The sequence below is a fragment of the Bombus bifarius genome, unplaced genomic scaffold (genome assembly GCF_011952205.1).
Source record: "Bombus bifarius isolate JDL3187 unplaced genomic scaffold, Bbif_JDL3187 scf7180000008194, whole genome shotgun sequence".
NCBI classification, from domain to species: domain Eukaryota; kingdom Metazoa; phylum Arthropoda; class Insecta; order Hymenoptera; family Apidae; genus Bombus; species Bombus bifarius.
Genome location: NW_022884502.1, coordinates 1,406,338 through 1,434,212, shown reverse-complemented (window position 1 = coordinate 1,434,212; position 27,875 = coordinate 1,406,338). Strand labels below are relative to the sequence as shown.

General features: G+C 38.6%; 3 protein-coding genes across 16 annotated transcripts in view; 1 reads left to right on the top strand and 2 right to left on the bottom strand.

Moving 5' to 3' along the window:
- Positions 1–27,875, top strand: part of LOC117209783 (glutamate-gated chloride channel) — an 89,697-nt gene that overhangs the window by 1,271 nt on the left and 60,551 nt on the right. The gene's annotated exons all lie outside the window — the stretch shown is intronic.
- LOC117209789 (trypsin-1-like) lies at positions 5,205–6,689 on the bottom strand. The gene is made up of 2 exons (XM_033452173.1): positions 6,545–6,689; positions 5,205–6,060 (listed from the first exon to the last, which is right to left on the bottom strand). The coding sequence occupies exons 1-2, from the start codon at positions 6,588–6,590 to the stop codon at positions 5,312–5,314; spliced, it is 795 nt and encodes a 264-aa protein (XP_033308064.1). The 5' UTR covers positions 6,591–6,689; the 3' UTR covers positions 5,205–5,311.
- On the bottom strand, positions 9,159–10,902 carry LOC117209788 (trypsin Blo t 3-like). The gene is made up of 2 exons (XM_033452172.1): positions 10,722–10,902; positions 9,159–10,176 (listed from the first exon to the last, which is right to left on the bottom strand). Exons 1-2 carry the CDS (start codon positions 10,765–10,767, stop codon positions 9,428–9,430), a joined length of 795 nt encoding a protein of 264 aa, XP_033308063.1. The 5' UTR covers positions 10,768–10,902; the 3' UTR covers positions 9,159–9,427.

The following is a 27,875-nucleotide window of genomic DNA, read 5'->3' as shown; positions in this document are numbered from 1 at the left end:
GCTTTGTTTAGGCTTTTTTTAACATGTTTAGCTTCTAGATAAATTCCAAACGTTGCGATTGTGACATCTTTGCTACGAATAAATCGGTCGAACGATTAACCTAAAATGATCGGAAACAAACACGATCGTGATATATAGAGCAAACATTGAAGGGTTAGGTTACAACACCTTTTCTTGGTATCGCATTTTTGTAACTTGTTTCGACTTTCGATGAAATGAATTCAAAGGCAACCGGCAATCGTATACGCTCTTTAACATTGATCCTTAAACAACGCGACAAAGAAATATTATCGATTTCTTCCTAGAATTACTAATTAGGATATGATATTCTACAAAAGATATATTTATTTACAGTGGTTAGGTTTCGGTGTTCGAAATATTCGCATTGTACGATCGAAAGATGATTTTTCATCGTGCGTATGAAAATCATTTTTGATATTATTATGTATTATTAAAATGTGGATATTTATATACAAACATTTATTGTTGTGAAAATAAGGAAAAGATTAAAATCTAGACAAAGATTAGTTCATCTACTGAATATTATGACGAATAGCAACTGTACCTTGGATATTTTACATGTTTTCGTAAATTATATGTATTCTATGTATTTTTGTATTTTTAACCTTTAACTACTAGTACGAGATTCTAGAAAAACGTTTACAAAGATCGTGATAATTTTGCTCTAAAACAACGCATGAAATAACATCTCGCTAATCTTCAGTTAGATAGCGCTTTGTAATCATAACCTACAAATCAACATTAAAATTTTTCAACGACACCTTAGAATGCCAGCGGAAAGTTAATATATTTCCATTTCGCTTGGATGTAATTTCACTTTATAATTTTTCTTTTCTTTTGACTTCTACACCGTATATCTCACATAATTTTGCAAATTACGTACATCCTACGCACAGCTATATCTGTCACTTTCTCGCGAATGCAAAAAAATCCGTAATCCGTACTATTTGCGAAACGTTTAGTACGTTGGGTTTATTTCAAGCGTAGATTTTAAGCCTAGGAAAGCTCTGCGTGTCTCGTTGAAAACGATACGTAAGATACAAGTTAACAAGCTGCGAAAAAGAGCGAACAGTACAAGCCTATGTGTATCGAAGATCGACGGACACGCTTTATATTTGCAGTTTTATAAAACATGCGATCGAGCTGCGCTCGAGGACACTCGAGGACGCTCGAGGATGCCCGAGGACGCTCGAACCACACAGGCCTCGCTTCCTTCGGTATTAAGCACGTATGCGGTTAATTACGTTTTCAAAGATGAAGCTTTCGAGTGAGTCGTCGATGTTCCCGCCTGCATGCATATTCATTTATGCATATACAGCTTCGTCGACTTTATCGGTGTCTTACGTATGTTATGACCTTATGAACGGGGATTGCCTTTGCATTGTTGATAATACGAGAAAACGAACCAATTTCTAGAAACGGAAAGCCATTTAGATCGTTGCATTTCTTCGTTTCACCAACAAATCCAGTTCCGTTCCATTTTCAATGAGGCTTCTTTATTATTCTCTGGTAACCTTTCGACGCGAGATATTTTTATTTTCGTGAATAATTCGGTTACGATGTAGTATGAATAAAATTAAGATAGCAACTACGATTAAAGGGTTGACAGGAATATTTCGAGCAGGCTAGTCCGATTGGGGTTGGCACGGGTTCCTAGAGTCGAGGTCAAAAGTTCACGCGCTCTCCGAGTGGCCAAACTACGTTTCACCTGCTGTTCCCTACTGTTTTCTCTGATTCTGCCGGAAACAAGAGTAAATCAAAGATAATCATCGCTAGGAACGTTAAAAGGTGTCGGTATATTTTTCCGGAACTCTCGAACGGAACAAATTTTCGCGGCATAAAATGTTATTCCGCGACTGTTTCCCCCTTTTTTTCTCTCTTCTCTCCTTTTCTGTTTTCTTTCTTCCCCTATTTTCCCTTTTTTAATGTCACGCTCTTCTATCGGCTTTATAAATATCAAGTCGGTCGACCTATAAATATTGAGTAGCTTCTATAAATATCGATTAAAAGTGTATGGGTACGTGCTAAATTATCATGCTTAACGGTCAATGGGATAATTGAATTTTCCCATAAAAGAACCATGTAAGGCCTAAAATATTGCCACAGAGTAGATTTTGATCGTCATCTTCATTAGACGTTTCTTTGTGACAATAGTAGAAATATTTTCTATATTATTAAATATGTTGGAGGATGTAGAGTTGTACGCTACGTGCAGACACTTGTAACGCTAAATGTAGAAGCGAAAAGAACGTTTGAAAAAATATTGGAAGAAAAACTTGCGGGGGAAATATAGAACTAGATTTCTTTAAAAACTTGACGCTTCTCATACTCAATAGGTTGCAGACAGTTGTTTGTGAAGAAGGAAGGTCGACGAAATGTTAACTATAAGATAAATATTAATTCGATTATTGTACATGTTCATTATGTAAATCTCGTCTTGGTGAAAGTTACAAAATAATTTTCTAATTTTAATATCATTTTATGATCGAAGAACAGGAGGATTCTAATTAAGTACAGAGGTGATAAAAGTATTTTAAGTATTATAGGCATCAATGTTCAGTGGCATTATCTTTAACGCTTACATATTACGCACTTAAGGCGGCTATTCATGCTGTATACTAACTTTTTCTTAGATATATGTTTGCAGTAAATATCTCGTAATTTCTACCTATTACATTTTCACAGTAGTTTCACATTTTACCAATGCAGTAACCTCCCTCTCTTTCTCGATTCTCTCTTCTACAAGAACCGAGAATTTTAGGGTAGTTTTATAGTCATAAAGCACAGTGTATTATTGTACCGTAAGTGCATTTGCATTTGTGGTAACTCGACACCCTCAGACCGTGCGTCCATATGCATCCATGTGCGTCGTTTCATCGCTTTGTATGCACAGCGATACACAGTGGAATTTCGCCAGTAAAAATGAAACTTTGCAAATCCTATCTAAATTCTATCTCCCTTCAATGAAGTCGCTAATCGGATCAGGAATCGAGAAAATTGTCAAGATCCGCGAACCTTCCAATCTTCCGTTCGATATTTTAATCTCTCAATTCGCTTTGTTTCCGCCGTTCGCCAGACCAAACCGTTCCAACTTACCTGTCTGACTATGCATATTTCGTTATCCGTCAACCTGCCAGTTATCGCATATCCGGATGATCGATCGTTCAAAGTTCGACGAACGAGAGAAAGAAGACAAGAACGCAAACAGCCAAACGCACGAACAAGGACCCAGTCGATAAATTATTTTTAGAACGTTTGCTTGGCCAACGCGGAATTAACGATCGAACCTGGCAAACGAGGACGATACGATCGAGGTCAGTCGCGATTAACCTGCGAGGAAACGATACGTTTACCTTGAACGTTGGATTTTCCCTGCGGTAGCCCTTTAGCCGCGAAGAATACGCATCTTGCACAAAAGGATTCTCTCCCTCGATAAACTCGACAAAATATCATGTACGGAGGCCCTTTGCGACACTTAAACTGAAAATATTGCAAGTACAATGGCTCACGAAGCAATTTGAATATATACCACAGAAATATTTTACGATCGATATTTTACAATATTTTACAAATATTTTACTGTTCGCGTTATACGAATTGCTCGTAGAGCAAAATGGTCGACCGCACTTTTTTTTGCCTTCCGCGGAGTTAACTAATTCCAGCCGGATCAGCGGCTCGTATAAAACAAAACATTTCGATATTTTATTAGCAACGAGTCAGGACTACTGTAATCATACTGATAGAATTTGGGACTAATCTGAAAATGTATATAAAAGTGGTTTACTGCGAACATACGACTAACAAAAAGTTGGTACACGGTACGAGTTATCGTTTTTAAGCGTAACGTTAAATTAATAACGCATTTCATTCCAAACTCGATCGAAAAGGTAGCTTTGAGCTGGAATTATTCGACGACATATGGAATTAAAAAATTCGCTCTTTCATAAACGAAACGCGATTCATCGTGTTTTTCATCTGCGCCTTTGTTTCAGCATATCGAACGCGCGAGGTGTACGAATTAAAGATAAAACGTAATAAATCGTATCGATGCGACAGGGTCGCTGGCAGAATCGAAGGGACTTTGGCGAAGTGCGATCGTTTGACGCGATAACGTAAATCAACTGTTAATTGCGTGATACCGATGCACTGTTGTACAACCTCGTCGTTAATCCACCGATAACGTCGAGCTTTTTGTCGTCGAGGACGACATTTCGGGTTATTTGGCCAACGTTCCCGAAATCTTATTAATGGTTTTTCGCCCAGTCGCGACGGTGCACAACCTGGAATTCCATAGAAGTCGCGTTTCCATGTTGTTTCAACGATACGATGCAATTTGTTAATGAAAGTCGCACTTTACCTTAGTTTCCGTCTCGATGTGGAATAAGGTTAGAGCATTAGCCGAGATTGAATCAGAAACTCTGTTGGCTCTACCAAAGGAGAATTAATTTTGACTTTAACCGGATTCGTAGGAAGCGCGCGAGAATTGTTCGCTCGAAAAGGTTGCTTTGTTACGCGTACCGAGATATAACTAGTAACAGCACCAAGTTCAATATGTTCATAAGCATCCGATGACGTTGCTCGATTTGTAGTAACAGTATGTGAGCACTGTGTACGAATTAACGATGAATTAGCAATTGGAAGCATCATTTACCGTTCTTTTATGCAATCACTCGAGCGCGGACCAAACAAGCCACTGTCGACTATTGTTCCATTAGCAACATTATCTATTATTTATTTGTAACACATCGATGCAAATGACAGATCTATATCCACGTGCTTCGATGATCCACAAGTGCGACGATAATAGCAAGGTAATAGTGATTATTAAGCGTTGCGAGAAAATACCTAGCAATTTCGATTCTTAGTTTTCGAATAATTCGTGGCCTATCAACTTCTAATCTCTCTGCAGATAAATTCTCTCTTACCTGTAGCTCGACGATCAAACGAGTTGAAGATCAACGAATTAACGAATCCCTTGAACGACAACGCTTATAGATGCCAAGTTGTTCACCGTATATTAACTCCGATATGCCGACTAGATCCATATTTTGGAATAGCTTAGCGGTTTCTTTATTAACGTCACGAGGGCACACGATTTTTCTAAAAGGAAAGAAGAGGAAGAAATATGCGAAGAAGACTTGTAATAGGTCAGAATAGGATTCAGCAGATCCTAGCTTTCTATACTCGTGAGAGAAATCAAATTTTATTGAATTTATCGTGCCATACAAGTGCGTTATTTACGCGTAACTCTTATTAGAGGTAAAAGAGGAAGATCCAGTTTCGGGAAACTTTACGTTTTAATTCCAGTCTTGGAGACGATCCAATCGCTGAAGGCAGCAACCTCTGTGTGAACACCAGGGTAGCCAGGTCTGGCGCAGCCGTAACCCCAGGACACTAGGCCAGCCAAACGTCCACCAATAGTCATGGGGCCGCCAGAGTCCCCTTGGCAAGCGTCCTTTCCTCCTTCTGGTATCGCCGCGCAGATTTGTCCCTCGGGCAATCCTCCGTATGATTTGTAGGCTTCGTTACAGGAGCTCTTCGATACGATAGGCACATCGACAGTTTTAAGGATCTCGGTAGTGCTACCGCCTTCTCTCGTCGCACCCCATCCGGTGATTGTCGCGGTGATTCCCACGGCGGATTCTTCGTCTTGTTTGAAGATCTTGATAGGATTACGCGTTTTGTCCAACACGAAGGGACTCGAAACTCGTAGCACGGCCACGTCGTTCATTGGTACTCCGTACCAATTCGTCGTATAGTTCTCATGGACGATTACTTCAGCTACCTTGTGTGAGCTTCCGCCAATGGATTTTATCGTCGTTCCGGCTTTCACGGTGATCCATTCGGGTGGATAAGACATGCAGTGAGCAGCTGTTATCACCCATTTGTCCGAAATGATGCTACCACCGCAGAAGCCGATGCCGGAACTTTGAAGGGACACTTGGTGTGGTACATCCTCGATCCTTGCGTTCGTTCCACCGATGATTTGCCCGGTTGGAAATAGGGAGTTCAAGATCGGTCTTTGCAGCGGCGGGGTCGCTGGTGGAATAATAATTTTATCTTCGGTTTAAAGCATACGGGAAACGATTAAAATGATTTATGCAGGTTCACGCTTTTATGAACGCGATTAAAGAAACGGTAGGTAGATTGCGGATATTTATATACACGTGGTACTTATATTTTTACGAGCACGGTTGATGCAGTGGATTTTAAATACGTTTAACGAATAGCGTGGGATTTTATAAATAGCCGAATTAAGTAGAAAAGCGTCCGGGTGTTATAAGAAGCGTTGACTTTGTAGATTTCCAATATCTTTATCAAAGGCTCGGGAGACTTTACCAAATATTTTCAGTTGCAATTTTGCACATAAACGTTAGCAACAGAAAGTGATCGAGTCAAGCATCGCAAAGTCAATCGAACATTTCGGTAAATAACGAGTTATTGAATATCTTAAGTTACAATTTCTTTAGATGAATTTGAGTAGCGAAAAGTGAATGGGTATGGTTGAGAATAAAGAACTTACCTGTCGCGGCAGCCAACAAGGCGAGTAAACTCAGTTGTGTGAACATCTTGCTTGCCAAGGAGTTGCAGTGTTTGTCTGCCTTTCTACAAAATTTGTGGTGTATTTATATGAAAATGAGTCACAAACAATAAATATATCGAACAAAGGGTATTATTGGTGGCATCGATAAGAGCTAGAACCAGAATTCGTAAAGCCACCGTACTTTACGCGGATTTCGTACGAAATCAGCCGTATCAATCAAAATTTATCGTTTTGACGGTAAGCTTTCTTCTTAATTTTTTGCTTTCGTTTTACCTGTTTACGTTTAATTTATGCTTTTTCATTAAAAAGGTATAATAACGCATGTATACGCTGATGTATACATATTCCTTGTAAATTATTATGGGACGTGGACGTGTATTTTTTACATCTTTATTAGCATAACAAAGAAAGTGGTAAATTTATTAAAATTTATTTATTTTATTTATTTAAATTTGACGCCTGTCCTATCCGCTATGTAACAAGTATTTTAAATTTATAATATAAAAATGATAGCATAAACGTCTGTAGTTTATTAACAAATATATCTTGGTATTTATAGAACTCTAATCTAAATCCCGATAAAAATTTTGAGACTAATTTGATAAAAAAAGTTCCAAGTCCGTTCAAAATCTAAATCTGCGTTTAGTCGTTTATAGACAGCGTTGTTCGCAATAGCGACAGAGTAAGACGCAGCAGATACAGGCAAGAAGAAAATCTAATTTTATTATATCAGCACGAGATTATCGTTATGATATCGAATACAAAGAACATACGGCATAAAGGTGATAATTGGATTTTTGCTGATTTTTTTTTTATTTCGATGTCGCTTGCAATTAATTACTAATACAGTTGAAAAGAAAAAATATGCTTTTATGTTATACGTTTCGTAAGGATACGTCAGTTTAAAAGTAAATGAATCCTTTGTAAATGACCAAAGGTATGTTTAATATTATGATAATCGACAGTTTTGAAAAGTTCGTTACGATATAAAAATACAGATTTAATTTTACTAGCAAGTAAAGTTACGTTTTAAAACTATTTATCACATTCTTCGTTTATGATCCTTACGCGGAACGTTTCGAACGAGATAGTAATATTTAAATGTTTTAATCATTCCTTAACGATATTTTAGATTTATGCAAATTTTCACGTAATGACCAATAAAATAAATAAAGATCAAATTAATCGAAATTAATACTTTCTGTCGTAGATACAATCTATGCACGTACGTTATGCTTAATCTCTAAATGGAAATCGCTATATAAATTATTGGTTTTGTCGCGTGAGCGGTATTAAAATCGCGATAGTTACATCGATACTTAGTCCCGATATGACTTTACGCATAATACGATGAAGATTCTAAAAGCTCAAGTAGCAATCTTATCGTAGATCGTCTGGATTCACTGTGTATATTCTAATTTGTAAGATGTAACGACTAGTGGCCGACTAATCGATTAAGTCGACTATCCGGCCACTTTCCTAGGCGATGACTAGCCGGCGAGATTGATGGGCCTTAGATTTTTATTTACTCATAGCTTGATACAGCGTAGAAATAAAAATACAATGTCCTCTCTTTACTGTCATCGGTCTAATTTGAATATTTTTTAATATATAGTAATGTAGTATACTTATTTATAGGTATGTAACATAATTGTTACGTTAAGAAATAAAAAATAATTATTTGTTTTTATTGAAATAAACTAAATAAGTTAACCAATTGAGGATTATATACAACTTAATTATTATAAAATAATAATTAGGGAGTAGGCGCCGCTATTTCTTAATTTTATCATAATAAAAATCTTCAAGACTTTCAAACGAAAAAACAACACGTAATAAAATAAATATAACAAACAATGATAAAAAAATTTCTCTTTGGATTAGCAATATTAAACAATTATTTTTTTCTTGTTTGATAAGCAGAGACGAGTAGTCGGCCGACTAGTCAGCTTCTTAGAAGCAGATTAATCGGTTAGTCGGCTAGTCGGCCAAAAGCCTAGTCGGTTGGTCGGCCAAAAGCCTGGTCGGTTAGTCGGCCAGAACCCTGGTCGGTTAGTTGGCTAATATCCTAGTCGGCATAACTCTATTAATTTGATTTGACTGTTTCTACATGTCGAAAGAAAGAAAGTCTCATTTACACGCATTATGTTTGTCGAAAACAAATTTATGAGATTTCCATATAGATTTTCAGATTGATCTAACATTTTATCAATATAACCACCACGATAGTTAGTATTTCAATACAGTTGATACAATTTTAAGAAATTTCGTAGGTCAACACACCTGATATATTAGGTGGTCCGAATAGTTTCTTTCGTTTTATAAGGAAATAATGGATGCACATTTTCCGTTTTATATTATTTTATCGAATTACGTGTGATCCATTTTGTTCTATCAAAATAAAGATCACAACGTTCGACAGATTAGGTTTCGTGTCTGTATAAAGATGCATCGTTGTAAAAGACGGGTCTGTAGAAGAAAGACACTTTTCGAACAACCTAATATTTATCAGCTCTTCTATTCTGAATGTTCAAGTATTTTCACCGGTCATTATACCTGCTACATTGTTCAGCTCGAATAAAAGGAAGCAAGGTTATGATAATAAAACAACATTTATTTTCTGTACAGTCGCTATTTACATGGCTGACGGATATTATTAGAAAATTTAACAAACTTTTTAATAACAAATCTTGAAAAAGGTAAATAAAAAGAAAGAAAGTTTTTCACGTATCATTTGTCCTTAAATTTGCACGTACATGTATACCGTATCTACAGTATACCGCGACTAGAATCGTTATCGACACAACCTGTGCACTGATTCGTCGAGTACTTTTTTAAATTCAGGAAAGGGTTGTTCGCGAGTTAGATACGAGCGTGTTGCCTGATCCACGAGCCATAGTGGGAAACGTCGGTGTAAACGCCTGGATACTTAGCAGTTCCGCAGCCCATACCCCAAGAGACGATTCCCACGAGTTTGCCATTGACAACAAAGGGACCACCAGAGTCACCTTGGCAAGAGTCTTTGCCTCCCTTCGCAACTCCAGCGCAAATTTCCCACTGAGGAATTCCTCCGACCTCCTTGTACGCTGCGTTGCACGCCGGTCTCGAGATTAGAGGAACCGATACCTTGCGGAGACGCAGCGGAAGCTGACCGGATTCGGTGGTACCCCAACCGGTGATCAGTCCGTATTTGTTAACAAGAGAATCGGGATTTCCTTGATACAGAGATATAGGTTTCCTGGCGTTGTTGAATTGGAACGCGTCAGAGTCCACCACGCGAAGCAGGGCGACATCGTTCGATGGGATACCGTGACGATCGCTGCCATAGTTTTCGTGTCTGATCACTTGCTGAACTCGGTGCACCGAACCACCGGAATTGACGTTGGTCGAGCCGGAACGTATGAGGTAGCCGCTGGCTGGGAAATCGGTGCAATGTCCAGCGGTTACCACCCAGTTCTTAGCGATTATGCTACCTCCGCAGAAGTGGCGACCATTGTGTTGCAAGCTCACTTGGTACGGCGCTGCCTCGATGGTCGTTTCCTCGCCACCTACGATGCGACCGTCCATTCGCTGCACGAAGTGGTGCACCGTCTGGTTTGTTATCGGGTTCCCTGAAACACAGAGGCAGGGAGCTTTGGTAAGACTATAACGAGTTGTGTAGTTGATCTTCGTCGATGGAAGAGCTCGTGACAAATGTGATCCCTATTGAGAAGAGAAGTAGAAAATCTTATCACGCAATTTTTGTGAGTATCTGTAAGCTGTAAGGCGCTGTAATTGTAACGCGGCAGAATTATATTTAATTAGATAGTCAAGTTTCGAAGCTCGTGGCAGAAGTCTTTGTGGATTAATCTTCGATCGCGTAAATTTGCAAGTGCAGAAATTCATACAGCGTGCATAATACGTAGAGAAATATAAACGTCCAAATTATAGCACTCGTTACATCATTTAATCGAACTCATGAAAATATACATCTTGTCGCTCGTCGATTTACCGATATTATCAGTTCGCAAATTATTGCGCAAGAGTCGGAAAATAGTCGATTGTTTTTAGTTGACTTACGAGGTAAAAGATTAAATAAAGTAAAATTCCTTGGTATTTTATTACAGTAAATGTAACAGTTACATGTCCTAACACCAGCGTGTACGTGTTAACTTACCGGCCACTAGGGCAACGAAAGCGAGAAGCACGGTGAGCCTGTGCATCCTGAGAGTTGCTTGCACTTTGGTCGATGACAGAGCTTGATGTGCGATACAGAATCGATATCCGTCGGGTTTTTATAGTGAAAATCAGTGGCTTTTAAAATAGACTATCGCACACTCTCGAAACTAATCTGAAATCTTTTTCTTGAATCGTCCGATGAGCTTATCTGGAATCACTTTTTCGTTCGATATTAATAGGTTTCTGCGCTGCAGAGGAGGTCAAGAGACACGCAGTTAAACTATTATCGATGGCTTTTAATCTAGTTTTCGAGAGAGCTATCGATCAATCGATGCTGAGGCTCGATTATTACGCACGTGTCACTAGGCAAGTTCGAAACGTCATCACGGTCTTTCCGTTTCAATTCGAGTTCCTCCCTTCGCTTCTCGATTAATTTTCAATCTGTCGAAATCTGCCGATCAAATCTGATCATCTTACCACTTCCAAGTATTTCGCTTATTACTTTTCTTTATCGATTAATTGTATCTCACCAGATGTTCGTTCGAGTAGGGAAAAAAAAAATTATCATCGTGTATTTATTTTGATTCAGATAAACGTAATTTTGCACAATTATTTTTACGTTCCGATGTTTCTAGTCAACTTTGTCGCGTGTCCTCCAATTTCGCACGATAATTGCAAATCCTCGGCGTAAAGTTCTAACGAAACGTCGAGTCGAATAAGAATTCTACCTCAAACTCGAAAAAGTCTTTTCAACGATAGAAAACTACGATCTGGTTGATAAGGACCCCGAGAAGGGTTTAAGCCGTTTCCAGGTTGTGACAGATTTCATTGACGCGTGAAATTTTGCAACTCGTCCCTGCGCGTCAATCCTTTATCCCTCGTTACTGACCTACATTGATAAAACTAAAGCAAAGTGCACGTTCGCCAGGAAAATTTCAACGATAGTAGTAGATAGTTGCGGTTTAATGACTTGCTACCTGCTACTTGGTGCTTACCGTGTTACTTTTATCAACATCATCAACAACGATCATTTACGAATTAATTATATCGGTAAATTACTAATGCGGCGTTTCTTATATTATACGTTTCCTAATTTTTCTTACGATCACACCACGATAATCGCACGATTCCTAATTTGTAACATTTTCTTGCAAAATTTCATTCCATTCATTACGAAATTTACCATTGTCTTTTTCCTAGAAAAATATATTAACGACGATAATCTCTGATTTGTTGCTTGTAAAATTTCGATAACGATATTAGTTCGATCGAACTGAAGACAGTCCTGATGCTCTTAAAAAGATAAAACGCGTCCGTTCTTTTTACACGAGCTTCGAAGCTTTCCCTTCTACGTAAGCATTGCACAGTGTTGATGAATATGGAGGGGGTCGATATAGTTCAATCGATAGCAAGGAATTGGAACATGTAGAGAAGGAGTAGCTCTTTCGAGGCGTCTGTAATATAATATATCGCACGATATTCGTTGGACTGAAATCAAGCCGGTTTAATATTTCATCTTCCTAGCGTACGTATTCTGAATGTTGAACGGCTGCATGTACATGTACACGATCGGAAAATAGAACGGTAACGATTCGATAGTGTACACGTTGACGCGCGACATACATACGTGATTCGAAGGTTGTACAAAGTGGAAAATATCGAAGTTTTAACCGCGGTGGTGAGTGTCGCGTGTTGTCGAGCGATGATGAACGATGCGTGAAATCGCCAGGGTTTCCTAAGCCGAATAGCTTAAAGTAGCACTAACTGCTATAGACAGTCAATCGCCGTCAAAGTTATTCTTTTTGCTTTAAATCACTTTCTGTAACGTCACCACAGTATCGCCTAATTCCTGGCTTCCTTAAGTCCCTATACTCTTGACGATAAGTGCGTGTAACTTGGTTTTCTAAATAAAGTTATACGGATAAACTAATGTGGTAATGTAGTATGGATCGATAAATATTTTAGCATCGACTTGGTATTTACTTATCGTTAAATTATTGTTTATTCGACTTGTATTACTTAAGCAAAGTACCGTGTCTGCGCTACAAGGCAATGGGCACACTGGCAACGATCTGTCGCCGTACAATTTTGTCGCTTACGAAGAGGACGTTCAGTTTATATTTTATAATAGCGCGTTTGACGACGCGGCTGCAGCACGATTTTGTCGTTGTTAGGAAAAGAAGAAATTCGATTGATGCGAGCGAGAGCGATAAATTGTGGCGCATTGCCTCGCGGCACAGACACGGTGCTTTGGTTCTTGTGAAAATTGAATGCTGTGTATTTTGCAATTTCTCCTGTATAATTCAACTTTGAAGTTTGCGGACGCACAGAACGTTAAAAAAAGCTCGTAAAAGGTGTTGAAAGAAATCCCTGTTTCACTCACAGTTTATGTTTCTTACTCCAGAGAAATAAATGTTGATAGAATTTCGGCTGCTGTATTTAATTTTGCTTCAGAATTGTAAGAATGAAGCGTTCGTTATGGTATTTATAAAGAACGATACAAATTTCTGTTTGGCCTTCATTTCTCTACTCGTTGCCAGAAAAATTTCAATTTCTACAAAACGTCCGCATCTTAGAGCGTATTCTATTGCGATGGAATTTCGAATTGGCATTTGACGAATTTTTCTAGGAATTTTCATCCTTATCTTGCTCGACACCCAGCGCTCTTCTATGTAATCTATGTCCCGAGGAGGGAAATGGAACGAGTATTTTCTCTTGATGACGATACTCGAAAATACTTTTTCTCTCTCTCTCTCTCCCTTTCTCTCTCTCGCTTTCGCAGTAAGCTCGCTGACATTTTTACATTTTTTACGAGTAACAACGTTGCTTGGCCAGCTAAGAGGATGAAACTCCGCAACAGCTATATAAATAATAAATATCCTCTTACGTATTACGCCGAGGAATAGTCCTACTGTGTTCTTTACCTTCTTCGTGCCTTCTACGGTTCAAATCAAAACAAAACTTCGTTGTTTCCTTTACCTCGAATGCCCAATATCTTCAATTATCCTGCGTTCGTTCCCCATTAATTAAGAAATTAATTGCGCCATATCGCTGTGTGCACTGGCAATTTCGCGAAGGATGTTTGTCGAACTTGTAGACTGGCTTGTCCTGTACTGAACTCTTTTGGCAATACCAAACTCGAATCTCTGTGAAAACGTGCGTTTTACTCAACATATCGAGCATCGTCCATAGCGAAAGAGAAGCAAGCCAGGTTCTTCCTGTAAACGAGACTCTGCTAGATCATTCCAATAAACCGTATCTATCAGATAACTGCAGAAAAGCGAAGGAACTCGTCCTTTAGCAAATCAGATGTGGGTAACATAACGAAATCTACTGTGAAAAAAGTTACACTGAACATAAAATACGGTACAAGTTGGTTCGTCCGGTAAAATGTTCCGGGTAACCGATGAGTTAGGACAATAGAGAAACACTTGCAACCTCAAGCAACCGCTGCTACGAGTCTCGATAATAGAGGTTGGCGTTCGGATAACCGATGTTGAGCAACATTTCTCACGGAAACTGTGTTAAATTATATATCAGCTTGGACAAAACACAACGACTTCTGGGTACGCGTTAAAACTGAATAACTAAAAGTACTCACGAGCGTAGTTCGGATAATAAAGGCTCAAGTACGAGTTCATATAACCGACAGTAAACAAAAATTGGCTCGTTCGGTGCTAGGATAAACGAACTTCTACTGTATCTCATTTTTCCATACTTACGTCACGGAAGGTTTTGTTTTGAAATCTTTCATTGGCGCGTTAAGAAATATAGTTTGCTATGTACGAAGAGAACTATCATTTTTCCCTGGGAAGAAGACGCACGAACAACTGCATCGCGTTTACGCGAGATATGCGGAACTCATCTTAAAATTCTAAATATTTGGGTAGACACGAAGACGATTGGTTCTATTCCAAGAAATAGGTCATCGTTGCTGCGGCATAGGTAAAATACAAGCGAAAATTATTATCACGTACCGTCGGTTATCGCGAACAAAAGAACGAACCATTAGTTTGCTAGCACATTAACACGTGTACCAAGTCGTTATAATTCAAGATTCTTTGCCTCAGGCTCTATTAATCGCTCGCGTAAAGTTGCAGATACGTTTGGCAATGTATCAAACCTTTTGTTCGATTCAGAATTCCCATTCTCAAACTTCCGTAGGTGTTTGCGTACTTGGTACACTTTGTTGTTTAACCAAATGATCGTTTCTCGATTTTTAATCAAAGATCATTCCAATTAAAAATCGTTCTAACACGTTTATACATATTGAAGAGATGCGGCTTCGAGACACTTAACTACGTTGAATCCAGGTGTCTGTACGAGAGGAATTTTCATTCAGCTACAGTTATTGTATAGTAAAAGTATATTTCCTTTCACATTAATTAATAACAACTATTTTTTTCAACAATATTTATGAAGTATACAAATTGTAGGGTGTAAGGGATTTTTTTTTGGGAAATATTTCATCCGCCATTCTTGTAGCATTTTCGATAATCTCACAAAATAATGTTTGAAACAAAGATTAGTCAGCCTCGAATTGCCTTGAATTTGCAATAAAAAACTTTTTGAAAAATTGACTTTTTCAATAAAAAGTTACCTTGATTTTTGCAGATGGCACTGTGTATTTTTTGATTTGATAGGGTTGCAGCTGACGACTTACTGTATTACGACCTATGAATACGTAATTTCGTTGAAATAAAATTATTTTCCATATTAACGTTTCTAATTGCAAAAAGGTCGTGCGAAGGCGATAGCGTAACGTGTCGTTGAGTTCGTCTTGGCGTTAGCTACAACCCTATCAAGTCAAAAATACACAGTGCCATGTGCAAGAATCAAGGTGACTTTTTATTGAAGAAGCAAATTGTTGAAAAATTCTTTTTATTGCTGTTTGCAACCAGGTTTAGAGTTTGTTTAACTCTTGCTCGAAACATCTCTTTATGAGATTATTGAAAATGTCACGAAAATGCTGCACACTCTTAATCTTTGCAGCCTGTATACCCGAGATAAAAAATCAATATCCAAAATTAGCAACTTACTTTCTCTATTGACAATAACATGAAATCGTCGAATATTTCTTCGGGCCAAATATAATATGCAGGGTGGTTGGTAACTGGTGGTACGCGAAAAGAGAAGTCGAAAATATAGAATAAAAATTTTTTTTTAATTTTTCCATCGAGACAACGATCTACAGTGAGATCCCTTATAACGAGACGCGATAAAGTGCACGCGTACCGAGCGAAAATTCAAAGTCGATTTTCTCGAAAACAAAGCCTCGAACGAAAAATTCCGCTTGTACCACCAGTTACCAACCACCCTGTATAATAGTTTGTTTACGTTTTCGGTCCAAAATTCTCGAACGTAAATCGTAGGTTAAGGGTTTAAAGAGCGTCATTCAGACGATCAATATTATCGTCAATATTTAAGGTTCTCAACATTATCGTACATAAGAGATCCTCTAGACAATCAGTATACATATATTATCGATACAATGTTAAGAACTTTAAATATTGACAGTAATATTGACAGTAATATTGACAATAGTATTGACAATAATATTAATCGCTTGAGCGCTACTATGTACACTAATGGGACTTTATCCCGTAAATTAAATACACGAATACGTAATTTAAGTTGCAAACTGTTCCATGTTGTATCGTACGATAGGATGAAATGATATTTCATCGTCGTCGGTAGAATTTTCTTTCTTTCAACTTCGAAACGCTGTTATAAGAACCTCGGCTATGTTGGTTCAGCAGTAAATGTTTGAATTAATCTTGAGCGATACTGTTGTCTCTTGTACATTGCTGGTCGTAAAACCACGAGTCGGTTCGTCAATTATTCAGGGCTGTGTGTACAGGAAATTCTTTGAAGCAGGCAATTCAGTTAAAAATAAACCACCTGTTTTTCACTGAAAAAATATTTTCTAACACATTTGATCTGGCATTTGTTCGTTTCTTTTTTCTTTCGCGAATGATGTTTCATTCGTTTCTCATATTCTCGTATACCTCTCCATTGATAAGTATGGAAATGGAAAATAAGAAAAGGCAGAAAATACATCGTTGATTAGTATGAATTACCAATGTAGAGTTTATCTAATGTTGCTCTCTTTACTTAGACTGTCCTACCTAAAGCTTTTACATTTTCTAAGATACGTTGGAATTTTCCAGCGAAACGTTTGCAGAGATTCGAAGCAATTATTTTTCGATCGAGACAAACGTTTACGAGAAAGAAATTCAAGGATGAAATTTCATTTCGATTTTTAACGATCCAGTTTACTCGCGAAGGGTTGAAACCACGGAATTGCGAGCATCGATATATCGTAGAGGAAATTTTTTCTACATATTCGAAATCTTGACGACCGTTTAATCTTTGACCATCTAAATTAATTGCCGTGTTTTTTATGAGATATGCAGATATCCTGATACACTAGAGCCTCTCTTATCAGAACTAACAGGGATACAAAAGCGTTCGGATAATAGAAAAATCCCTTTCCTGATATGAAATTTTATTTAGTCATATATAGATTGGAATTGATCGATAGATTCCTGAAATATCGATGAATCGCATGTTATTTTGCTTTCCGAGTCACATAATTTCTTTGGGATAAATAACTGCATAGAGTTAGATTAGAGTTCTTTTTGTACTTCGCACCGTTGAAGCTTTTTTCCCAATGTCACGATTGTTTCATCATTTCTTCATTATTTTCGTTTGCTGTTTCCATTTTTTCCCATTTTTATAAAATCGTTGTTATTATCGTCTTTATCGCAATGATACCACTTTATTATATCAGTATATCTAAGGTTTTTCTATAGTTAAGCGTTCTGTTACCCAGATATCTGAGGGATCAATATGCGCTTTAGATAATTTTCAATATCATGTTTTTTAATATCTCTGATTTTTCAACATCGTGTATCTTTACCAATTTTGCCATTATTATAGCCATTTTTGTGTCTTTAACGTTTCGATAATTGTACGATAAACTACGCTCCAAGTGGCTATCCTCCATCCGTTTTAATCGACGTACGTCTGGAATTTCCGAGAGATTGTGAAATTTTTTGACACGACGAACCATCGACAGTAGCCATTTCGAGCACCTTGCACGAAGATAAGCTGTTGCGTATTCCCGTAACACGAAAGTGGGTGGCTACATGTTTGAAACAGGGTCGAGTGGGACACGCGTTTGTATGGACTTTTTACGTTGCTTTAGCGTCCCCTGTCCATTTCCCAAGTGGGTGCCGCGTATTATGAAACGGCCTGTATATTATGCGTTTGTATTAATCATTCAGTGGACGAAGAAGGAGAATGACCCGAGTGGCGATTCTGACAAGCGTATCGTTCCTTTTCATGGCTATTACGCGTAACGCGACACGTAAAACGATGGGATGAATAGAATTTCCGTAGGATTAACGGCGAAGTTTCTATCGGTTTTTAAAGCTGCTCGTTTAAAAGTTAAGCCCACGTTGTAGGTGGGCTATGTATGGAAAATGTTGCAGCAACAACCATCGGGGGTAAAGCGCGGATTTTCTCGGCGTTCGCCTCGATTGTCAGAGAAGTTTTATCGAGAGCTGTCAGAGGCTGCCAGTGACGAGTCAGGCCATTCTACCGTGTTTCCGGTCTATCAATGGCACAGCTGGATTTCGTTTCCGCTTGTCGAGCGTGCACCCATTGCAACTGAGACGCGAATAAAATTAGCGGTGTCAGGACTGAAATCCCTAAAGCTAACGAAATAACCAGTTCGATATACAAATTTCATTTCAGACTACGGAACGACGTGCGTCTTGACAATGTGACAAGTAGGATATACAGAGTAATGGTGGCGCAATCGACGAAACAGTAATTCTATGTGAAATATATACAAAATAAGCGAACAAAAATAAGCTGGCAGGTAGTGGAAACGGCTATCCACCAAGTTTCGTCAAATACGTATTTTTATAATACAGATTCTAAATATTAATACCGAGGTGATCGTCGCTGAACATGCCCACAACAAATACTTTTGATTTTCGACAATAACGTTTATCAAACTCCTAACGATTAACGACAAATAACGATTAACCACGATCGACGGTTAACAACGATTAATAACAAATAACGATCAACACCGAACTCTCAAGAGTCGACGACTTGTTTCTCTAATTGTGTTTGCCTCGCTGAGCCTTTCGCACTTCGCAGCTCGGGCCAGAACGAATCTTTTGGTTCAAAACCGAACAGATTCTTTTCTTTGTTACCCCTCGATATCCCCACTACGCGCGCGTTCGTTAGAAGTCCGTGACTATTGCCGCGTATGTGTTCTTCCGAATATTCGGCGAAAGAATCATAGGGATATCGATGGTACGTTAGGCCTGTCGGCCTTACGCTTTGAAGGTATAGCGCTTTGTGTCGCGAAGCCGTTGGAAATTTCCGTGGTCGAGTGCCACCACAATACGAATCAAGTATACATAACACTGGGGTGTCGTTGTTGCTGTATAGCATCTAGTAGGCTTTAAAAATTCTACATACGCTGTCTTAACATTGTTCTTAGCCTGCACTGTGTTGTTACAGCTAACGGGAGTAAGTACTATTTGTGTCACCAGAGTAGGTAGCGTGTAGGTAGCTCTAATAGGTAGCGAGAAGAAGCACTGAATGAAATTATCGATCTATTATATCCAAGGGATGACTCGCACAATGTCAGAATTTGGATGCTCGCGTGAACGTATGAGCGCGCACCGACTATTAATAGTTTGATTAAACTTCGATCGTATCTACTTCCACTTACTACTACTACTACTACTACTACTACTACTACTACTACTTACTGTCCATTTATTTTTGTCCGCGGCTGTACTTGACAAATTTTAACAAACTCGATTTCCTCGAGAACGAGACGTCATGCGAAAAACCTTCCTTTGTATCTTCGACTTGTTTCTTCACGCGGAATCGCTTCCTTGTCGTCTATACGATACCGTGATCAGCGGGACCCGCTGGATTTCAGATTGAAAATCTGAACGCAAGCGTTGCGAACGCGAACGCTGGAGGAATCGGATCCAAAGGAAGACGACAGAAGGAACGGACCGTTCGTATTGTTCGTCGAGTGTGAAAGAAGAGAAAGAGAACGTAAGTCGAACACGGTATTATAGCTCGACCTCGGTTGACCCGAAATGAAAGCTAAGAGGAGGGGGTGGGAGAGAGCTGATTCTCTGTCTACTCTGTGACGTCAGAGGGTGGAAAAGCGAAAGAGTAGGAGAGGGAGAAGGTTGCTGCGTATAACGGTATCGAAGACTGACCGACCCCATTTACCACCGCTTTTAGTTCCCACTTTGGCCCAGGAGTATTAGCCTCCATGATTCTCGTGAAAGGATACAGAGAAATACTCGCAAGCTATTAGGTTCGAGAGCTTTTCGTCTAAATAAATCATTGCATTATCCTTATTTTCATCAGGCTACCACTAGCTTTTAATCGGAATTAACGTTTACACGACGTACCATAGCAACCGGAATTTTCAATTAATATATAATTAGCGTGTGACGTTCATTCTGTTACGCTGATCAAATACAATAGCCGGCAAAGGTATTTGGATATTTATACGAACAATTTCTCAATTTATTATTCGTGCCGTACAAAGGACTTTGTACAATACGGTACGATTGTCACGAACACATTGCTAAAGTTTGAAACAAATCATTTCGAAACTGAAGACACAAATACGTTACAGATGTATAGAATGTTCGGTGAAAGTAATTGAACATTTATCGTAGAAGATTTTTAAATGAAATTTTGCTAACAAAACAAATTATGGAAAATTGATAAAAAGTCTGCCAATGAAATTTCAAAATGTTTTCTATAACAACGCGCATAACACGATCGTACAAGTTTGGTGAGCCGTCACGTTAACAAACAACTGGTAAGTGCACGCAGAATGACACGATACCTCGCGATCATATATTTCCTATCGCGAAAGATTGACTTTCGTTCGTATCAGAGGTTGTTCAAAGAATACCAAGCGTAAATAATTAGCAGGCGATGAAGGAATTGATATTCAGATGGAAGATCAGCCTCGTTATTTAATTACCAATGCCGGTACAGCTGTGCCAAGTCTTGTTGGGATCGGTGCGAGTCTCTGTGTTGTGAGTTATTTTAAGAATGTACGAAGGACACTCGGCTAAATCACGAAAATACTGTTTACGGGGTCAAGGCCGCCCATTTAATATGCATCTCGTTCATTTATAATAACTGCAAATTGTAACCTTTTGCACGCAGTAAAGTTTCTCGAAGCAAGTATCGCGTCGGTCGGAGCCAGTACGAGGCTAAGCTATCTAAACATTGGCTCGTTAAAAATGAATATTACTGGTCGTAAAACGGCTGAACGTTCTCGTCGAAACGTAGTTTTCATCCTGGTGAATTGTAATTTTACGTGATCGTAACGTCTTGCGCGAGAACTAGGAGGAAAAAGGATTTAACGAGATTGTCCGAGAAATTGTTCGATATATCGGATTGTCGTGAAGTTTCGTAGCCAAATTTCGGCAACATTCGAAGGTATTTACAAAGTCGATGTATCGTTCAAAAATATATGCACCTTTTCTACCGATAAGCCTCAGTTATTTTTGAACAGGCTCGTGGTCTCTTCTCGTCGAAACGCTTTCCAAGCAACGTAATACGATTTTCGACGCTTCCTTCGCTCTCGATTAATCGATGACACAGTAGAGCTGTTCGGTTTTGGCGTTGAAATTTCTAACAGGCTACGATCTTTCATGCAATTTACTCGGAGGTTGCGTTATCGTTACGCGTTAATCGACGCTGCACGTGCAAAACGAGAACACGTTTGGGATTATAATCATGATTACAACTCGCTTGCACCGTATAATAATGCTATCGCCCTGGTTACCAATTGCTCCATTAATTATAGCGTTCGGTAACGGTGTTTCGAGTGTGCACTCGGTGAAATTCGAAACGAAACAAGATTTTTATTATCAGCGTGAAATGAAAAATGTGAACGATCGTGTTGCTTGTGTTCTCGTGTTGTCAGACCGGTGTGAACAGTACGTGCGAATTGTAACATGTAATTGGAAATTACTATCGATCGTTAATTTCGTTTATCTACGAAGATGAGTACTCTCGTACGTCTAACGAAGGAATTAATCAGATATATCTAGCGATAAGCTTGACGAGTTGATACGCTTGACGCGATTACGAAACTGTGGCGTGCGAGGATTCTTTTCCATTTGCTCGATCTACGCGACATTTCGACGCAGACCATACGCGCAAATGAATCGACAGATTAACTGATTGTTATTCATAACGATGATACCGTTACGTTATTCATAACGTTGATCGGGATATTTATAGGGAAAAATATCGTCGCTATTATACGTAACTTGCGTCCATGGAAGTTGGCAATTTCCATTTATAACATTCATCTATAGTGGCTATCGTCATAATTTCTAAATGTTCGGTCATTAAAAAAATAAGGAAAACGTTTTAGTCCATTCTGTCCATTGAATTTTACAACTCGCGTTTATAGCATTCGCCTATAGTGACCGTCATTAATTTCTAAATGTTTGTTCATTAAGTGAATAATGAAAATACTTTATTGCTATCTTCGGTAAGCTTTGAAAGCACCGTTTACAATCAACTTATACCGCAACGTTATATTTACTACAAGATTGATAGCCTATTTACACGGATGAGGAGGCACAATTTACGTAGCATTTTTTATATAAATAAGATAAAAGTTAATCCGAAGAAAAATTCAACCGGTCGAGATTAAGTTGAAAATGCGTACAACTGTGCCGGTAAAGAACAACGGGATTTCGATATAGCATCGTACGTATTGTATTTCGATCGCATCGGCATTTCCGAAATTGGATATGTCAATTCTTTTGGAAGCATTACCTCGATTCGTAAATCGAATATTTTTGCGATACGTTCTAAAAAAGAAAAGTATTTGTTCGATTTACAGCAACGTACAGCGACGAGCGCATAAACGAGAAAAGTGTTAATAAGTGGAAAAATTCGACGTAATTTAGTTTGTAATTATCGTTGCGTCGAATAAAAATTTGAACGTGCTCGAAAAATGTATTTTTACATGCCACGTTATAGGAAAAAAATAACCAAATTTTCTATAATACAGTGAAATTTCCGAGCAACTATCGCCACTGCACGAACAAACTTTTCTCGTTCGTGCGAATACGTATCGGTTCAGAACGCTGGTTAAATTCTGGCGAAAAATAAAGACAGTTTCGAGCCTATTTTACTCGATGTTTGCGATAAAAGAAAGATGTCCTACATATTACACGCAGGATATCCATATATGCGCATGTAATTGTCCCACTTGAAATACGGCATAAGCTTTAAGACATAAGACAGAAGAGAGTAGGAAACTACGAGTAGACAATTATGGGGATAATGGGACGTATTTCCGCCCTATAGTGTCATCTCGTAATGTCTGCTTTTTAACGGGATAGTCGTTTTTGAAGAAGCACGTAAAATGGTAGAGCAGGGCTTCTTCAAGCGGGTTATTAACCCCATTTTCTTTCTCCATAGTCAACTCGCTCCTTATTACACTAAATTGCCACTCGTACACGACGTCGAAGTTTCGCTTTTCGTTTCTTATAGCGTGATCGTACAATTGGCCAATAGTAGAAGTTTACAAGCTTCGGAGACCGAGACTCTTAATTCGAGCTACGGTAGTCGACGAAAGCAAGCTTAGATACGAACGGTAAGAAAAGCGGTGTAGTCTTACGGAGGAAAATTTTGTCGTTTAATTGCAAGTTTAAGGTCGCATGAAATTTTCAACTTTATTAGCGACCATAACGCGAATAGTCAACGTGACAGACGTTCGACCTATAGTAGGTGGTAAAAACCAATATATATCGTCGAGGAAAACTAGAACTTCTTTTTCGCAAGGGTCTTCCTTTTCTGTAGCGTGTTTAGCGAATTTGGTAGGTCATGCACCGAAACAAGATCGTATCTGACAAGAGCAGTGAGTAGATACGGTGGTCGAAATTTCCATCGTCGTCAAAACGGAATAATTAGATAATATTTGATGTGTACCATCTGCAGATCTAAATATTGGGGCCTCGGTAATAGTAGTAATATCTTCAGTGTATAGCGTGTATATTACTGGCCCCACAACGATGCTATGAGGTATGCCTGCTTCAATAAGTTCAAAAGTTCAATAAGTTGTATGTGTATCATCTGCAGATCTAAATAGATAATATTTTATCAAAAAATATAGTGGCTCGATGAGAACTTCGACCACTGTATGGTATATGATACATATACTTGGGAATAGATAGCTATCGGCAACATGGTGTAAAATATCTAACACAAAAGTTATACTAACACGCGCATATAGGCAAGTAAATTGCTTAGCTAACTATAAACTTTCTTTCGCTTTGCTATTCTATTTTAAAGCACTCGCATAAGTAGACTACGGTCTCTTTTGCATTTATTTAAAAAAAGGTGGGAATGTGACATATCGTGCTTTCTACCCTGGGGTGGTATTCAATTGATTTAAAAGGCTGACGTAGGTGCCTGCATGCGTGTGCAGCGCGTATAACCCCTGCTGCAGTTAGATCAATTAGCGACCCTACTTAACACTTTACTTTACGACCTACCTATATCGTTTCCACCTGGTGCACATTTAGTTGAACGTGCTCTATTCAGAAAACCTTGGCCTACATACAGCGAGTTCGTATATCGTAATCGTTCAATGACCAGAAAGCATTAGAAATCCTTTGAAATGATCAACGATGCGTACGAATGGCTTGCAAAAGTCTTTGTAAAAATATTAGGCTAGGCTGATTGAAAATGCCCGTGGAAGCTAGTCTGACTGGCACGGAAAGATACCACCGTGTCATGGCTTTGCCGAAGGTCGGGCCATTCCGTATATTCGAATCTTTCATCTATTTCATCCATTTTACCGAATATTTCTTCTTTCCGTTTGTTTATTTCGCGGATATTTCTACGGCATAAACTACCGGTTTTACAAGTGTTTACGACATCCACCGGTTTCGTTCGAAATATGACAATTAATCCAAGGTATCGGGGGACGATCGATCGAACAGAATTTTTCTTCATGCAGAATTGCGACGAGCGTGGCGAACGATCGTTGAAACTATTGCAGTTATACGATTACGTTAACCATCGTAGTTTTCTACCCTAAGTTTGTGTTTGAAGCGAATTGCACGAAAGATCCGAAACATCTGCTCCGAGTCTGAATCACTAACAATGTAAAACAATGTATAATATACGCGAAATCAGTATCTACGAGTACAACAACAATACGAATCTGAGAATTGTTGGAAATATCGATCGAAAGACGAATGTAGATTAAAAAATACCTAATTTTCTTACACGAAACTGATAAGATTACCATTCTTGTGTATCAAACAATGTTTCAAACGAGATAATAATTGCTAAACTTTTTGACCATTGCCAAATGATTTTTCAGGTTTATACAAGTTTTGTAAATTAGTCGAGTTGAATTATTACGTCGGGAGGATTTGTAAAACGAGCGACCGAGGTGAAGTGCGAAGAACGAGAATAGTTAGAGATGCTCTAGGTACAAGAATATCTTCGGATCTCTTGGTTACGGTATCGGTTCGTGCAATCGAGTGGGCACTTGTCAGGGATGGAAGGTCCTCTCGATAAAATATATGCGAAAGAACGAGCCTTAAGCACAACACGAAGGCCCAACGGTCCATAAATTACAAAGCGTTCGAGCTTGGTCCCTTAACAAGAAAGAATCTTCTTTTTATGCTTTCCACGCTAAATTCCGTGTTAATTAAAGCGGTGAGGAAGCGGTGGCTACATCTACGTAATATGGTGTCTTTTAACCCATTAAGAAGCAAAGTTGCGTTAAAACGATATTTCATTTATAATTACTTCGTAGCTAATTTACACTGAATTCGTACGCGTTAAATTCTATTAAATTCTCATTACGTTACTTCTATTGTATTATAATTTTATATTTTTTCGCTACTATCTCTTTTTCCATATACATCCGGATAGATAGAATTTGAAGAAATTTTAGGAAATCGAGGTGTTTTTTTATATCACTGCAATGAATTATTCCTTTTCAAATTACAGAAATTCTATCGCTAAAAATCGCATACATTTCTTGCGCTTTGTCAAAACAATAAGTTGCTTCGTGTACCTTTTCTTTTTAATAATCTCGCGTTTTCCCCACATTTGCGCAATTATTTCATTGCTCGATGCTTAATGGAATATCATTGGACGCAGCGTTGATCGACGTCAGATCGCTTTTAAGCTTACAGGTTTCGTGAATGGATGTGGTTATGCTTGTTATATGTATATCTTTCGGTCAAAACACTCGATAAAAAGCGTGAATGATTATTGATTATCGAAGGATAATTAAATTGAATTTCATTAGGCTAAAATTGATGCGTCACTAATATCGCAATTACAGAATTTATCGATCGATCGGTTGAATCGTTTTAACTTGATAAGATTTCAATAAGACTCGGCTGTATCGGGAATAAATCGATCTCGATGAAATCTAGCGGTCTCCAGAGCCTATTTCCCGTATATTTGATGTCGATTTCTTCGATATCGTAATTCAAACCGCCGTTATCGGAGACAGACATTGATATTCAGTCAAAATAAATAATTTATGTCCGTTTAGAATTAGAACGTGGATCGTTTAACTCGCGAATTATTGGCTGAACACTGATCTCCCTTTCATAAATGAAAAGAACGCTCGGTACTTTAATATAATCTGAATTTTCTCAATTAAATTTATTTGCATCGTTGACCGTCCATATTATTCGCCTACCTTTCAACGAAACGTCGATCGTAAAGCTACACGGCCCTAAAAGAATTTATCTTTTTCTGTACTTAACTAGACAATTTCCTGTTCCCGTGACTTCTCCAATTGTTACACGAAATTAAAACTCGATTAAAATGCCATAACGGTATCTCTCTTTTTCAGAGGGATAATCTTAACGATAAATTACATGGGAAATAACTGCGCTGCTGAATAATTTTCGTTGCGAATATAATTGTACCTTAAACGATATTTCACGTGATCAGCCATAATCATAATATGCACGGAATATTGACTCGAACCTTATCAGTTTTCCAGAGGTTCTTAGTTAGATCGTCGAAGATTGCAGTGAAAAACGCGACGGCCGCGACACGTGAACTTAAAGTCGGTCGAATTTTTCTTCCACTTATTCTCCTCTTTATACGATCACCATCGACACCATGTATCGCAATCTATAAAATGAAACAGAGTCGCGAAACAAAGTTGAAAATCGATAGATCGAAATTAGATAAAACGTGTATTTATATCCGTGTAACACGTACATAGCTATATGTATCCAAGGTTCCCTGGGGCAAATCCGTCGCATCATTTTCCAGACGCATGGCTCCCACTTTCACTTGAACCGAGAATTGAATTTCATCATCGATCGCTCGTTATCGTCACGTGTTCTCAGATCGTAGCTTGCGCGTTGCTCGCGTTTGCTTATGATCGTGTGTTGCTTCGATGCATTTTTTAGCGGATCTAGAGAGCGGTCCAGGATAATCCTGAGAATCGTTGGCTACCGTCGCTATCGGAACGCGATTGACCAGAGAATAATCGAGGCAAGCGAGTTGGTGGGAGAACCGCGCGCGGAACTTAATAGAGGTAAGTCGAGCAGTGGACAATTGGCATCGTGGATAGGCAGCTCGTACACCCGACTGTTATGGCCTACTGTTCTAAAATTAACTTAGAAATGAAATTTCAATGGAAAACAATGTCGAAGCGGAAAGAGACCTAGCGGATCCTGCTGATGGGGAAAGCTAGCTAGGGTCAAACAGGTGCGATCGTTCTCACGATTAAATTGCTTCTTCCGTTCGGTTTCATCGATGTCGTAGATCATGCTTCCTATTTTTTCTAATATACGTCATCGTTCGTCAAGATTCTGTCGTTTATTTTTCATCAAACTGTCTTTACGTTCAAATTGTAGAGAGCTCCAGCTGGAGCTATTGGCTTGGCAACTAAGTGGTTGCGAATCTTGTCGATACCACCTAATGACAAAATCCGCAATCATTTAGTTAGCAACCCAATAGATATATAAATCAAGATTCTGAGAATTTCAATTTGCTCGTGTATTTCAACTTTTAAGAGTCTCCCTTTAGTTACATTAATCATCCGGCAGTTCTC